At 44.2% G+C, this 16,265-nt stretch overlaps 1 protein-coding gene across 1 annotated transcript in view; it reads right to left on the bottom strand.

Moving 5' to 3' along the window:
* Positions 1–2,246: 2,246 nt before the first annotated feature.
* Positions 2,247–16,265, bottom strand: part of usp53a (ubiquitin specific peptidase 53a) — a gene marked incomplete at its 5' end in the record, with an annotated part of 34,769 nt that continues 20,750 nt past the window's right edge. Inside the window, 5 exons of the mRNA XM_080547850.1 lie at positions 2,247–3,649; positions 4,073–4,824; positions 5,154–5,220; positions 14,258–14,331; positions 15,295–16,147. Of these exons, the coding sequence (XP_080403976.1) occupies positions 3,573–3,649; positions 4,073–4,824; positions 5,154–5,220; positions 14,258–14,331; positions 15,295–16,147 (1,823 nt within the window). The 3' untranslated portion in view covers positions 2,247–3,572. The remainder of the gene's footprint in view (positions 3,650–4,072; positions 4,825–5,153; positions 5,221–14,257; positions 14,332–15,294; positions 16,148–16,265) is intronic.

Genomic DNA, 16,265 nt, shown 5'->3' with positions numbered 1-16,265 from the left:
ACTCCTTACTGCTCTTTGCCAAAAAGGACAATTGTTTGCTGCTTATACAACAAATAAGGCTATAGGAGAAATTAACAGTTTCATTAACATAATAATAAGTCATTATATTTATATAGCACTTTTCCGGGCCTCAAAGACGCTGACAATATGGGAAAAACAGAAACACAGAAACAACAAGCAACAGATAACATGAGCACATAGAACACAGAGTTAACAAACAGGCACAGGGAACAAATAACACAGCAATGTCCATGGGGGGGAGGAGGGTGGCAGGGTTAGGGGAGATGGTTAGGGGTAGGGGAGGTTGTATGCATGTCCAGGGGGAGGAGGGGCGTGGCAGGGTTAGGGGAGATGGTTAGGGGTAGGGAAGGGTATATGCATGTCCAGGGGGGCGAGGGGGGTGGCAGGGTTAGGGGAGATGGTTAGGGGTAGGGAAGGGTATATGCATGTCCAGGGGGGCGAGGGGGGTGGCAGGGTTAGGGGAGATGGTTATGGGTAGGGAAGGTTGTATGCATGGGAGAACAGGTAGGTTTTGAGGTGGGATGTGTCGTATATTTCTGTAGTATGTATGATCTATGTATGAATATGTAGTATGTTTTAAACACACACACATACCAGGGCATGCAAGGACATGATGCCCTCTAACAATGAGGGTTCTATGGCAACCAGATGACCAACAGGGACCTTTGGGGGTTGGGCAAAGACACACATACACGCTGGCCCCTCCCCTCTGGAACGGAACGGGGAGAGGGAGAGAGAGAGCGTTCTCTTTCCAGCCCAGGTCCAAGGGGAACAGACGTAATGTATAAATCTGCCTGTAACTGATTAAATTGTCTTAAACTCGATATCTGTTCTTTGATTCATAATCAATAGAAAATAAGCAACAGATTTAAAAGTGGAGAGTGAGGGTGAGTCTCTGAGTGGCTGAGGGAGAGAATTCCAGAGGCGGCATTTTGTACTACTACACTCCAGGTGGACTGTGAGAAGTAAAGGCAGAACACAATAAACACCTTGCCAATTCTCTTTTTTTTTCTCTGACTGAACATTTGTTGTCCTTTTGAAGAAACATACAAAGAAAGTGTGAGGTGGGCGAGCTGTTGTCGTACCTGCTAAATGAGTGGTCCTCTCATCCCAGCGTCTCGGGAGCGTGCCTGCAAATAAATTACAGAGCCGTTGAGTTACCACTTCATAATGGAGGTCCCTTTCTTTGTCAAGTGTTTAGTCAGTTAATTAGCTGTGAGACTCGCACAGCTGGTGACCAATAACCAAGTCATTTCCCTCCATTTGTTTAGCCCTCTAGTGGCTGGGGCCCGGCAGTGCCTGGAGGATGGGCTCAATGTAATGCATTGAAAACAGAATATTCACTAGTGTGATTTAGAAGCACCTGTGTTGAGTTGTTCTTTCAGCTTTTTTGTTAAAAGTTGAGTTGTAAACTACATGAAAAACAAACCTGCTGTGGGGACTTACAGTAGGACCCGCATCTTCAATCCAACATTGTCCACACAGCGTTTGTCACGTGCCAAGCTAAGACAGGCACATCAGTGTCCAGGCCAGAATTCACACCCATCCCTTTGATAACCTTCTGTCTCTCTCTCTCTCTCTGACAGAACATCTCCTGGGGCTGTGGGGTTGAGTAAAAAAAAAAGAAGGTATATTTTATGCCTTGTCTACAAGCACGCAACCTAATCTACCTAGGCACTACATCATAACAACAGTAGGGGGCAGCAAAGCTTCATGTTTTATGTTGTTGGGTTTCCTATGACATTGTGAGAGGGAGCTCATATGAGTTCATGTTTACTCTTCTACTAACACTGGATTATGATAACACTATAATATCACATTTTGGGGAAAGTCATAGGCCTATGTACCTTACTTAAATTACCAGTGCTTTGAGTGGATTCAAAAAGGTACTGGAACTATGGGAGATGCCAGTCATCTAACACTATGAAATAAGAAGGTGCTGCCAGGACAAACGTTGGACTTTTACAACATACCTGTTCTTTAGGAGAGCCACAGTAGAGTACGTGCAGGATCTTGTCATTCATTAATTCATTAATTCAAACAGTATTCAACAGCTTTATTACACAAATCAGAATAGAAACAGCTCAAAATAGAACAGCTGTATAATTACTGCGAATCAATTGGACACTGATTATGGTTAAATAAAACTGTTTATTAAACAATTATTAAACAACTGTTAATCAATCAAAATGAAATCAAATATTATAAAAGCATCTCCAAAAAAATTACATATTGTACAAATGATGGCTCCTATCTCAACTTCGGTCTTGACATAGAAAAATAGAAAGGCACTGTGCAGGGAAGTCTGCTGGGCAATGTATAAAACATCATAATCCCCCCAAAACAAAGCAAACATTTTATCACATAATTTGTCACAAAAATGAACAACTGACATAGCATGTACACGTATGCAATGTTTTGATAATCTCTGGGTTTCAAGCTAGAACTACTTGCAATGTAGCAGGTCATTTCAATCTCGTTAAGACACTCTTAAATCCTGGCTTGTCATTCTGCCATACTGCACTGTACATGAATGAATCCCACCGTTGTGTTTAGGTTGCCAGATATACAGGAACATAGTTTGACATGATGAGAGTTAAAGTGACGTATACTGCCCAGAAGGTGACATAATCAAAATGAAAGACGCGAGCATAGAGCTTATATCTGGAAGGAGTGTGAAAGACAATGTCATCGAAACATGGAAATACGGACAGCCATATAAAAGAGCAAATGTTCTGGGATGAAGGCAGCGTTGAACATGCGCTAGATGTCAATGACTGAGATGTCTCTCTATTAAAAACATGTAACATCTAAATGACCACAGATTCAAACAACAACCCTTTCCACTCAAGCCACTCGAGAGGAAGATTGGGATCCATTTTAAATAAATTCTCTACATAACTCTTCACAGTGTACTCAATCTCAGAAGCTCACTGTGTTTCTGTCAATCTCAAATAACCTCTTCTTGCAGTTCCAGTACCTCGAGTTTGCATCACATCATAGGATTAGCACAAGTCATCTTAGAACACTGAAATGAGAGTAATTCCAGAAAGAAGTACTAAGCATTTCATACATTTTCAGTGTAAAAAGGTAAATTAGTTACATATGGGTTACTACAAATGTTTATTTCTCGAGAGGGAAAGTGGTTTGTGGGAGACATTCCTCTGCGGTGGTCCGACCCATGGTTTTATGAGATTCAGGTCCCAACATTTGACCGACAATGGATCCCCTTTCGGTAGTTTTTGGCTCTCTCTACTGCCACCTAGTGACGCATACAAAGACTGTTAAGCAGGGTCACCGAGGACTCCTGCTGTCCTGAAGTCTCTTCTGACTAGACTATATTACCGCCTTGCGAGACCCAATCTCTTTGGCATCCAGATCCATGTCTGACTTCTGTTATGACATCTGTACAAGCAAATGAGCATCGCTATTAGAAGATTTAAAGTCTTGTAGACGGGTCGTGGGGAGACTTGTCATGGAGGTGACAGTTGGTTGAACTATCACTGTACTATCATGTTATCGTACCAGGCCCCTCAGTGTCGAGGTTTCCATCATAGATACCCATGTTCATCAAGTCCTTTTGGAGTGACAGGGTTCCATTTTACTGTCGGTTTACTGGTGGAATAACCTGCAAAAGACAAGGGCCACAGATCAGAAAATACCAGAACATAATCGATTATTATAAATAATATAGAATTCTGAAGTAGCATTTTTTTTTAATATACCAGTGGTTCTCAAACCTCTCCTCTGGGACCCCCAGCCACTCCACATATTTGATCTGTTCCACCACCAGCACACCTGATTCAACTAATCAACTACAAATCATAATTGCTTTGTTCTTGGTTAGTTGAATCAGGTGTGCTGGTGGAACAGATCAAATATGTGGAGCGGCTGGGAGGTCCCCGAGGAGAGGTTTGACAACCACTGGTCTGTACAATCGATCAAAAGAAATCAATTTAGACCACACACATGCTCAAATATATACAGAAGAAGTCTGCTGGTGGTTTTCACAGATATTGTGGGCAATTATTATTAAAGACTGCCCGGGTACCTGACTCAGGCCTGGTCTTGGGGGGCTCTAAAGCCTGGACCTCTGGAATCGGTAGCCCACCCTCTCCCAGGTCGCTATCCCTCGACGAGGCATGATGTCCCCCTCTTTTCAAGTCTGTCACCATGTACAGCGCCGGCCTCTGGTGGTGGTACTTGGCCCGGTACGTGTCCGTCATACAGCTGTCCACAGAGAAGTAAGTAGTAGGCAGGCCCCGTTCCCCGGGCAACGGGAAGACACGGTTCTCATCGTCGTCCCTCCCTGGTCTGGGACTGGGGAACCTCTCCTCGCTCTCGCTGGCCGAGAGCTCGTTCCTGTCCTGGTCGGACGAACCCGACTTGGAACTGGTGGTGTCCGAGGAGAGCTTGTGCTCCGTGGGCGCCTCGATCCACCTGTGGGGGAGGGGGGTGGAGGAGTGGCCGTTTTTCTGCTCACTCCGGGGGCTCGCCTGGGACTGGTGAGAACGGAAGCTGGGCTGGTGGTCTGTTGGTCTGTGGCCGGGGTAGGTCTTCGGGGGTAGCGGTGGAGCTAGGTTGTGGTGGTGGTAGCGGTGGTGTTGGGAGGAGGGGTTTCTGGAGAAGATCTCTTCTTGTTCGGAGAAGGGACCGGCGAGGTCGTCAGAGCTGTTCCCCTCGGAGCTGCTGGTCTTGGCCAGGTAGGGGGGCATGGGGCTCACAGGGCTGCCGTCAACATTGTCCTCCTGCGAGTCGTCCAGGTCGTCCAGGATTCCAGGCGTGTATCGGAAGGCTCGTTTTCTGTTCACAGGAGACGAAATACACACGTCAAATTAATACACACGTTTAAACCACAGATAGTCCATCTTAAATTCAATTAAATGCTTGGAAATGTCAAACGATCAATAGTGTGCATAATGCCATAGCATAAGGGAAGTAGTTGTTTAAGCAGATGCATCAGTGCTTATGCAGGAATACCCTCTGAGGTTTACATGTTAATGTATAGAGTAAATAGGTAAATCAATCATTAGCATGCAAAAATACAAAGCAGTGTAACCGTCTGCTTTTCAACAACCCTTTCCCACTGCTAAAAAAACAATGCATGGTTTCCGTCTCGGACACGTTTTTACCTTTGTAAACTTGGACTAGTTTTGAGATATGTTTCCTGAAGTTCTGGAAATTTGACTGGTTGATCACCTGGAAGAGAAGGATAACATTGTTTAAGCACTGCAACTTTACAAGCATTTCATAAACTGCATGCTGCATCTGAAATGTTAATGTCTGATGATGAGTAAGCGTTTCTCAGTATAACAAAGGTACAAACTAGGCTTCTTTTTTTAAATGGTGGAGTGAGAAATGGCAAACTATTTCACTTACAAAACAACAGGCTATGAATTTCCACTATTCTATTCTGGAGCCAGTAGGCTATAGCATACTATAACATACATTTTCGACCCCAAACCTCATTGTCCTAACAAGACAGAAACCAAAACATCTCAAAATCTGCTCTGCTACTCTGTTTGCACAAGGAGGCTACAGCTTTTCCTGTGAGTCTCCGGCACAGACATGTTATCTAACAGAACAGGGGTCACTGAGAGGACCCAGCCTGGAGGTCGGGGAGGAAGTCTGGATCAAAAGAAGAGAGTCAGTGTGGTCAGAGTGCTCTCAGGCCCCCTGGGTGCCACTCACTGTCTGCTTTGGCACAAGGCAGCCTGGGCCCCTCAACGTTCAGGCCCAGGGCCAAGCCCGTTAGCTTTGAGCTAACAATGCTAACACTGCTAAAGTGAAGTGAGCTAACAATGCTAACACTGCTAAAGTGAAGTGAAGCGAGACCCACAAACCATAGGGGAGGGCGTCACGCCCTGAGCAAGGGGAGGCGATGTGACATGGCTGGTGGAAGGCAGCCGGGACACAAGCGTCTGAACTTTGTAAGTCATCCAGACGCAGGCAGTGTAAGGGCAAGTGAGCCAATGTCACTGAATCAAGTGACAACAACATTGGGGCAGTGTGTAACCTTTTCCTCAAAACAGCATACTCTCACAAAAAGTGAGAGCCAAGGGTGAGTGTTGTAACGTTATAGGTTACATGATTGATTAATATGTTACATGATTGATTGCCAGTTAAAAGAGTTATTATTTATCGTTAAGAGAGTTAAAAAGAAGTACATTTCTGTTGTATTAGCTGAGACTGCAGGTTCCAGAATGCCTTGCAGCAAGACGTCCTAGAAGTTGACAGTTTGTTTTTGAGGAATGCGAATTGCAACGTCCAGAACAGAAAGTGAATATCTAATAGCTCGTTTATTGAATTGAAAGTGATCACAGGTGTATGTCAGCAGATCTTTTTATATAAAGAACCTTTCGCTTGATAACACCAGTCCTAGCCATCATCATTTCAGAAGGTAGAAATACTACAGTGAGGGTGGGGGGGAAAAAGGCTCCTCCTAGGAACAGACCGGAAGGTGGGTGTGTTTGCAAGGCTGCAGACAGCTGACTTGACTGAGAACAGAGAGGGAGTAAAGGGCTTAGGCCCTTCTGTGATGCGTCACCCTCTCAAACATGTTTTTTTTTTGCACTCTCCCAAGAGCATTAGTGGCCAAATCCCTTCTGCTAGCTAGCATGCAATTATGAGAGTCGGACTCCAGACTAAAAAAAAAAAGAAAGAAATGTCCCTGGTGTCGTTCTACATGTTTAAGCCGCTAAGTCCATGTGGTCGACTCTCAAATTGATGCTGCCGTTGATTTGCAATGTTGGCAAGCAACTGTAACAATATCAATATGAAAAACAAAGCCACGCTGTAGTTTACAGGGTACTGTGTACATTGCTCCTTAGCAAACCCCCCCCCCCTTCTTTATGGTTGTGTGGGCTGTTGCCAAGAGAAAACCCAGAGGAGCAGAGCTGTTGTATAACAAAGAGCAAGTCAACTTTAGCCAGAGAGCTGCCTCTCGTTGCACTTTAAACAACAAAATGGTTTCGACGTCGCCAATCAGATTACTATCCAATCAACGAATTAAGAATCTTAAGTGCTGAGTCAGACTGATTACCAGTAGCCTCGGTGAAACTCTCAGCACAAAGTTGTGTTTAGTCAGCACTTAAGAATGATTACAATATCACGTTTTGTATTTTAAAGCGATTACATCATTAATATAACATATGACAATGATTGGTGTAACTATACATGCCTACTGTAAAAAAAAATAAAAAAAATAAAAAATATCAAGTGCCTATGCTTTATAACAAGTAAAACAGGACACAAATCTGAAGCAATAATGACATGTAATGAAATATAATGATGACAGATTTGCATGAAGCCCTCACAAAAGTATTCCAAATGTTTGTGACCTCCCGGCGTGTGGATATTGTGCCCTTGCCCCAATGCAAATTGACTGCCCACCTTTGGTATTGTTAAACATCACTGGCCTTCACCCAGAAGCACATACCGTAGCCTACATACACATACAGGAGGAGATATTATAGGACAGTCATTGGAAACAAGGTCTAAATAGACTGCATTTCGGCATACACTGTTTGACATACAATGTTTGACATACAATGTTTGGAGGTCCGCTGTGCGCTGGCTTCTATTCTAAGTATTCACACTGATCATGTAAATAACTGTAAGCCATTCGTAACTGTAAGGTCAGTTTCAATTCACCATGATGAGGGTCAAAGCTATGGTGAGAGGGGGCAAACTGACCATCTGTGCCTTTTGGGAGCAGGTGTTAGGCCTAATCGTTAATGAAAACTATTTTCTACATGTGATTTTTAACGCTCTTGTGTTTAAAAAAACAGACATTTAGGAAAAGGTCAGGGAAAGAGGAGGGTATGAGTTTCACAGCGGCAGTTATTTTGTTTAGTACTCATTATTTCATGATCTTGTTGAATAAACGTATTCAAATGAACACAAAACTGCATGAACCCTGAATACTGTTTTGACTGAGCAGAGCCCCTGGTGTTTGTGTTCAGTTTGGCCAAACCTGTTTCCCTTTCCTACCCCTACGGCTCGTTTCGGAGTGCCACTCACTTTGGAGCCAAGGCCTCTGAACAGAGCCACAAGGCATAGTGGTTGTAATCTTTCCCTATGAAATGGGACAACCCTTCAAGACCCTGATACGTCATCAGTAGTGTCATAGAAAAGCATGGACGCTCGTGATTCATTCACACAAGTTTCATCCTATCAATCGATCAAACAAGTCATCAAATAAGAAAGAACATTTAGAACAATGCTTCATTAACAGGCCAGTTCATGACAGAATAGCGGTGCTCTGTAGGCTAGCAACCCGTGCTCCTACCCTGCCAGTCTGCACTGATGTAGAACAATAGTGCAACAACTTTGCGGATGAACTTACATTTCGGGCGTCATGGAAATAGATCAAAATGCGCGCCTATCATGCACAAATCAGCCTAACGTTAGATAGATAACTTTACATTAAATGTGTCTACCGTCATCCGCTGCCAAACACCACAGGTAAGAATTTATTTTGAAATAAATAGGATTGTACATCTTGTTCTGGAGCGGAAATGTGATCGCGCTCCGATGACATGGTGTGTTTCTATGGGGAGGCTGTGCCTGATGCTGTGCCTGATGCTGTGCCTGATGCTGTGCCTGATGCTGTGCCTGATGCTGTGCCTAACTGAACACAAACACCCGGGGCTTTGCTCAATCAAAACAGTATCCATGGTTTATGCAGTTTTGTGTTCATTTGAATACGACAACAATATTCAACAACATATTGACAACAACATAGAGTACTAAACAAAATAACTTCCGCTGTGACACTCCTCTTTCCCTGACCTTGCCTAAATGTCTGTTTTTAAACACAAGAGCGTTGAACACAATTTAAAAATCACATGTAGACAATTGTTTTCATGATTAACGATTAGGCCTAACACCTGCTCCCAAAAGGCACGTTGGACTGGGACGCCAGGGCGCTCCTACAATCTCAGCGTTTGTTGCAGAGGAACAGGGTGACTGTCACTCTGTGACAAACGCGCAGATATGAGTGTTTTGCTTTGGGTAGTCTAATGGAAGTGCCCAGATAATACTTTCGCTATTACTGTCCTCTACTGCTGAGCACCAAAACCTATGGATCTTAAACTTGGCTGAAGCTCGTTGGACTTTGGAACGGTGTATTTCTATGTTGGGACTTGTAAGCATAGGCACAGCACATCAGCATAATAGCAATTTGTTGGTGAATTGGGATTGGCCCATAGTCTCCCATGCCAGACTCATGTTTATAGGCTCCGAATGGCAATAACACAACACATTTCCAGTGGGGTGCTAATGTTCAAAACAAAGTAACTGACAGTTTGTTGAAACCAATCAAGCAAGAATTACATAATCAGATTACTGATCACCTCTTGCTATAACCTGGCTCTGAATTTATGGAAGCTTCAAGTTACAAAAAAAATAAGTCACCTCTTATAGGAGTATTGAACGCCCGATATTTAAAAAAGACTATAATAATACAAAAGCAGAACTTGTTGACAGGCCTGTGAATGTCTGAAATTGTTGTTGATGGAACAAAATGAGTCAACCGCATACCTTTCCATTCTAAGACTGTTGAGTCAAGATTTGTAGCTCAGTTTTCTGCTGATCTGCAGTCCTGAAAAGTCCTTGACATCAGTCATATTTTCATGCACGTTTGCAATTCAGTCTCTTGTGCGATTCAGGGTAAAAAAAAAGAAGAAGTGAACCACTGCAAAAATGTCAGCTTACAAGTTTACATCTGATCTGTAGATTGTTCAGAGCACCCAAAAGCCATCAAAAAGTATTTACGGCCGTCTAAAAATAGTTCCTTTTTACAACTTGCAACTGGATATCATGCAGTTCTTGTGAAGGTAACTCGATACTGTCTGGCCGGTGAGGACAGGACACACATATCAGCTTACTCTTACACAGTCCCATACACAATCCATAATTCAATACATTAAGCCATTTTAGAAAAATACCATATGAACCATAATGACTGCTGGTCAACAGCACTTTCACTCAGTAAAATGAATGAATTCATGAATCTAAAATAATAATTTGAAAAGGAAAATCATGATTTTAATTCATATTTATTGCAAGTTCCCCAAATGTAAATGTGAATCCCTGCAACCCTAAGCATTTGCAGTTGCTGAATACTGAATCATAATTGTCAAGACTTTATATCAAATCATCACAACATCACTTAACCTAATCCACCCACATCAACATGGCGTATGTGAGTGTTGATATGACCCTGATCTATGAACATTAAGGGTTGATATGACCCTGATCTATGAACATTAAGGGTTGATATGACCCTGATCTATGAACATTAAGGGTTGATATGACTCTGGTCTATGAACATTAAGGGTTGATATGACCCTGATCTATGAACATTAAGGGTTGATATGACCCTGATCTATGAACATTAAGGGTTGATGTGACCCTGATCTATGAACATTAAGGGTTGATATGACCCTGGTCTATGAACATTAAGGGTTGATATGACCCTGGTCTATGAACATTAATGGTTGATATGACCGGGGTCTATGAACATTAAGGGTTGATATGACCCTGGTCTATGAACATTAGAAGTGTGGACTCATCCTAGGGCATTAACACTAAGGTTAACACATTAGTCACTGGCTTCAGTAGCATCAATGTGCTATCTAAGGCTGGAAGCATTAAAACCACGCTCCCAACATACGGATGAGTCACAGACAGATACAGTATGCATATCACACTACAATCACGAGAGAGAATATCACCACAATAAATATTCCATTCATCTTTTTTTCTTTAAAAATAAAATAAAAATGTGTCATGAAAATTCTATGTAATCTATTCAATTGTAGCTCCATTTAAACATGTGCAGAATGAAGGGGAGGTTACATTGTTGTATAAGTGCATGCATTTGCATGGAAATGGCTTTAAATGCGCTTGGTTACCCATGGGAGCCAAAGGCACTCTTCCCATCTCAACACCGGATGCACCGGGGGCCGAGGCACGCTCTCAAAGGCAGTGGGCGCGAAAAACACACTAAAGGGACAAACACTGAATAAATGCTTGAATAAAACTAAAGTCCACCACATGTTATCTTCAAACATTTCACCCATAAAAGAGACAGAACACCTACACATTGTAACACTGCAGTTTACCGTCCTTGATACTGTCAAATAGACACTTGATAACAATAAAGAATGTGCGTCGAAAGGGGAAAAAGAAGGCACATTTTTAGAACCGTTCTCATTGTGTTCTCATAGGACTGAACCACTTAGTTGAGTGGGGGTCACATTCAGTTTTGCATTAGTGACATTAAGCAAACACTTTTAGCAGAACAACAATCAGCACTGGAGAGAGTGTGTTTCTCCAATACACTCGCGGTCTCCAACGAGGGTCTGGGGAACCGCACGAGCCAATCGGAGTAAATACACATGATTTACTACTTGGATAGTACGGCTGTTTGAAGCAGCCAGACTTTGTGCACATCTCACGGGGGCAGCCATGACCTTTTCTAGCCGTCACACACAGACAGAATGCCTCTACGGTTAGGAGGCACGGAGCCCAGCAGCAAGGGCACAAGGGCTGTCATTAAGGTGGCAAAGTCTGGGTGGCTGTTTCCAGGAGAGATTTAGACAGATCTAACCACAACAAAGTCGATCCAGACAAAACAAGGGACTGTTTTCTAAATGGTGTTTACCACCGCGTCTGGCCCTGAATCCGGATCATGTCAGTTCTCCTCCTTCACACGGAGGAGAAAATACATTTGTCATTGTTTTGCTGTCTGCTGCTCTCTCTCTCTCCCACACCGGTGTGTTTTTAGAAAGGATTTCAGCCTCTAATGGACCTCTGGAATCTGCTCAGACCTCTGTGGAAGGGCAGGCCGTGCCAGAATACCACTAACTGAGCTCCGGCCAAATTGACTTCAAACACATTTTTGCTGGAGCTTGTCGATACAATTCGCAAATGGGCGGGGAGTAGATGCAATATCCTGGCTCTAAAAGAGAGAGAGCGTTATGAAACATTACTAAACCAAGCAAGCAAATGGAATTTGGAAATACCAAATATTGCCTGACAATAAATAATAACCAATTGATATTCCTCTGTTTAATGTGTGCAATTTAGCTACGACATATCACACAAAAATACATTTAATTGACCAGACTGTCTTATCTTCTTATCCTATTAAAGGATTTGTCGAAAAAAACAGAGGAGTGGAAATCAGAGAAAAATAAATCAAGGCTTCAAAACCGTTTTGTTTCCTTGCCTGGGTGGATGTGTTACCACATGGATCGCTCTGCATACACAAACACTCACGGGCCGACAGGGGATTGACATTAAAGGCTACCCTTTTCCGCTTTCATTTGTCAGCTCGCCACACACACTTACGTAAAAAAAACACCTTCACACTGGGATAAACACTGTCGTGTCCCCTCTCTCTATGTTCCCCGAACTCATTTCCTTAACGAGGAGTTAACACGAGGAAATAAACACATTTACATTCCGTTCATTTGCCCTCACACCTCACCCTTCGCTCATCAAATGCACATAATAAAAAAAAAGCGAATTAAGGGTGAAAAACAAAATGACGCATTTATGCCACGTTTTATTTAGGTGCATGTTGTGAATGCCACCTTCTGACAGGCCCGGGTCGTGGCGTTTTCTGCCCGGCTGAGCACAGCTGGGAGGCTCCTGCAAGCCCCGCTCATCATCCCCCCTTTCTCTGAGGACAAACTCCATGGATTCCAATTCTGAGAATCGGTGATGTTTTCTGTTTTTTTCTTTCACTTATTTATTTATTTGACTGTGAACGCTGATTGGAGCATTACAAGATATGTTTTTCCCTCTCTTTCCCTCTCTCTCTCCCTCTTCTCTGATTGGTGGAAACATCAGATGGGAAGCAGAGACTATGAGAGTATGTAAGGGGTGTATGTAAGGGGCTGCTTTTCATGTCATTTAATTGTACATTTAGATTTACATTTTTGGCATTTAGCAGACGCCTTATTCCAAAGCGACTTACAATCAATAAATTTGACTAAGCAAGTGAATCATCCCATTTAATCTGACTCTATTCTGTCTGGGGGGGATAACAACACTTATTTCCTAATTGTGAACCTGCTGCCTTGTTTTTTGTGTCATAAAAATGGTAAATGGACTGCACTTATATAGCGCCTTTATCCAAAGCGCTTTACAACAGCCTCTCATTCACCCATTCACACACCAATGGCGGCAAGCTACCATGCAAGGCGCTGCCGGCCCGCTCACTGGGAGCAATTTGGGGTTCAGTGTCTTGCCCAAGGACACTTCGACATGTGGCCAGCTGGGGCTCGAACCACCGATCTGCCAACCTTGCGATCATTAGACGCCGGCTCTACCTCCTGAGACACAGCCGCCCCCATTCATCCAACATGGGGACTACAGATTAATAGATTTTTCCTTACATTTAAATGCTCAGATGAACACATAGAACACAGATGAACACAACCCAGCATGTTGTTTGAAATTCACACCAACTGCCTGTCATGTCTCAGACTCGTGTGTTGTCACATGTGTTGCTCAGGGCGGGCAGAACACATTACTCTGCACATAACAACACACATTCACTTTCTAAGGAAAAAGGTCAGGTCCAGTAAATGAGGAACACAGAGCATATGGATTTCCATAAAGTATCCCCAGCATTGGGCACTGACCTTAACACAACTGATGGGAGCATAAATCAAGGAAACTGCTGAGCAGTCAAGTCAAGTCTTTATTACACAGAACCTCTCCGGGGAAATGACATTTCTGAACCACATGATGATGAGGATTGTCTTTCTTTTAATGACTGACTTATCTTATCCGATCAGATCATTTGCTTTCATCAATACCAAACATATTTGGTTATGTGACTAACAGTCAACTATGCAGTATTTCCGCCGATAATTTTTTTCCGCTGCTTTGCTTTCAATAACAATAAAACAATTCAGTCTAGAAGAAATCTAATCCAGGTCGTCAGGTATTGACTTAAAGAGCACAGCTGCTCCGTCTCACATTTGGAGTGTGATGTGTATGCTTTGGGCAAAACAAAGTATGACAAGGAGGGTGTAAAATTAGAATGTTGCCAGATGCTATAATTGGCTGAGAACAAATAAAGGTCAAACTTATTAAAACTACCTGAGCAGCAGGTAAACAAAACTTGCAAGACAAATAAGGAGTTCCTGTAGTCAAGGGTCCTAAGGTAACTGGCACAAAGCATCATGGGAAGTTGGACACCCGAGTCGCTTACCGTAGGAGAACGAGTGAGAAGAGTGCAAGATGTCAGCCTTTGGATCGTAACCTCTCAGTTGAAAGAACGGGTCCCTGAAATACACAATTCAGCGGACTGAGTCAAATGGTCACAGTCACTCACACATCACATGACAAAGCCTTTCTATGTATGTTCCTGTAAATTGTCTTGGGATGCTGATTTCACTACCAACCTTTTAAAGAGATTACGTTGGACCTAAACTGCTAGTGTAAACACGGAAATAAGCCCCCCCCCCCTATCCACTGCACTCCAAACTACTTTGTAATGTGAACGATTCACTACGGTGTAATCTGATACTAATCCACAAAACAGATTATTTTCTTGAGTACATAGATAGCTTGCATCCATCTTGGTTTTAGATGGCATTTGCAAGTTCAGGAGACTCCAGAGAGTCAATGCTAATTGGATCATTGCAGTACTACAGCACTAAATGAGGAAAAGCCAATTGCAACACTATTCTCTTAATACCTAGCAGTGGTATTCTATAGTAATCTACTTCCACAGATTTAAAAATACCGTTCTCCTTTAGCATTAGTATTACTAATAACAACGAGCAGGAATTATAGCTTAGGCATACTGTATAGTGATGGACAACCATGTCTATAAGAAAATTGTGACAAGAAAACAATGCTTGGAAGTATAGATTAAGGATAATAAGGATGGTAGTTATTATGGTGGTTATTATGGTGGTTTCCCCCAGCAGCTCCACATAATGATCTGTTCCACCACCACCACACCTGATTCAACCAATCAAGTACAAAGCAATTATGATGTGGGCTTGATTAGTTGAATCAGGTGTGCTGGTGGTGCTGGAACAGATCGGATATGTGGAGCGGCCGGGGGTCCCAGAGGAGAGGTTTGAGAACCACCGAACTAAAGTAAAGAACACCCCCTTTTACCTTGTCAGATGTGACGGGAATCAAACCCACAATCTAAGCTGTTGTTAGCGCCACACTCAACTACAACTGAGCCACAGAGTGAGCCACCGAAGTAAAGAACGCTCCCTTTCCTCTTACCTTGTCAGATGTACCTCTGGGATAGGCCGGAGCTCCTTGGAGGCGAAGTTCTCCACCACGGGCGAGTCCAGTGAGGCCGAGCCGTTGCTCAGCCGGTCGCTGCTCTCGTAGCCCGACTCAGTCCTCTGGATCTTCCAGTTGTCGTTGCTGCGGACCTTCAGCCCGCCCGGGCCCTTCGACCGCTCTTTGTCGGCGCCGTGTCCGGAGCCCCCCCCCCGCCCCTCGGAGTCCAGCGAGCTCCGGCTGCCCCCCGTCTCGTGCCTCTGCTCGTCCTCGTAGATGGTCATCAGACTCTTGGGCATCCGCTCCTCCCCCCCTCCACGCCCCCCCCCGCCGCCGCCGCCCCAGGTGAAGTCCTTCTCCCTGTTGTCTCTCTCGTGATGAGACGGAGGCGCCCTCTCCTGGCTGGAGGGCCTCCGGCGCGGGCTGTGCTGCCGGCGCTGCTGCTGCTCGTAGCCGCCGCCCCCACCCCCCGTGCCCCCGCTGCTCGTCACGCTGTCCACGTTTAAAACCTCCCGCATGGGCTTCCACGGTCGACTGGGCCTGCTACGGCCTCCGCCTCCGCTATCGGGGCGCTCCCGCGAGTCCTGGCTGCTGTCGGTGTCGTAGCCGTTGGAGAGCTGGTCGGGTCTGCGACCGTGGTGGCCTCCGCTAGACAGGGTGGGCGGCGGCGCCTGGACCCTGGAGTGGGAGCGGAGGGGTTCGTTGGAGGAGCGGCCGCCCAGGTAGGGGGTCCTTTCGGTCCTGGAGGGGCCTTTCCCCTGGCTGCTGTAGAGACGGGTGTCCAGGTATTGTTTGAAGCCGTTCTCTGGCGGTGAGACGGAGCGGGAGTAAGTCCTCTCTTGTTCTGGATCTGTAAGTAAGTAAGTAAGTAAGTAAAGCTTTATTTATATAGCACCTTTCATACAAGAAATGCAGCTCAAAGTGCTTTACGACAGGGATAAAAACATAAAGTGAATATAAAAACATAC

The sequence above is a fragment of the Nansenia antarctica genome (genome assembly GCF_963989245.1).
Source record: "Nansenia antarctica genome assembly, chromosome: 17".
Lineage (NCBI taxonomy): Eukaryota > Metazoa > Chordata > Actinopteri > Argentiniformes > Microstomatidae > Nansenia > Nansenia antarctica.
The sequence above is the reverse complement of the archived record's forward strand: the minus strand, read 5'-3'. Positions and strand labels throughout refer to the sequence as shown.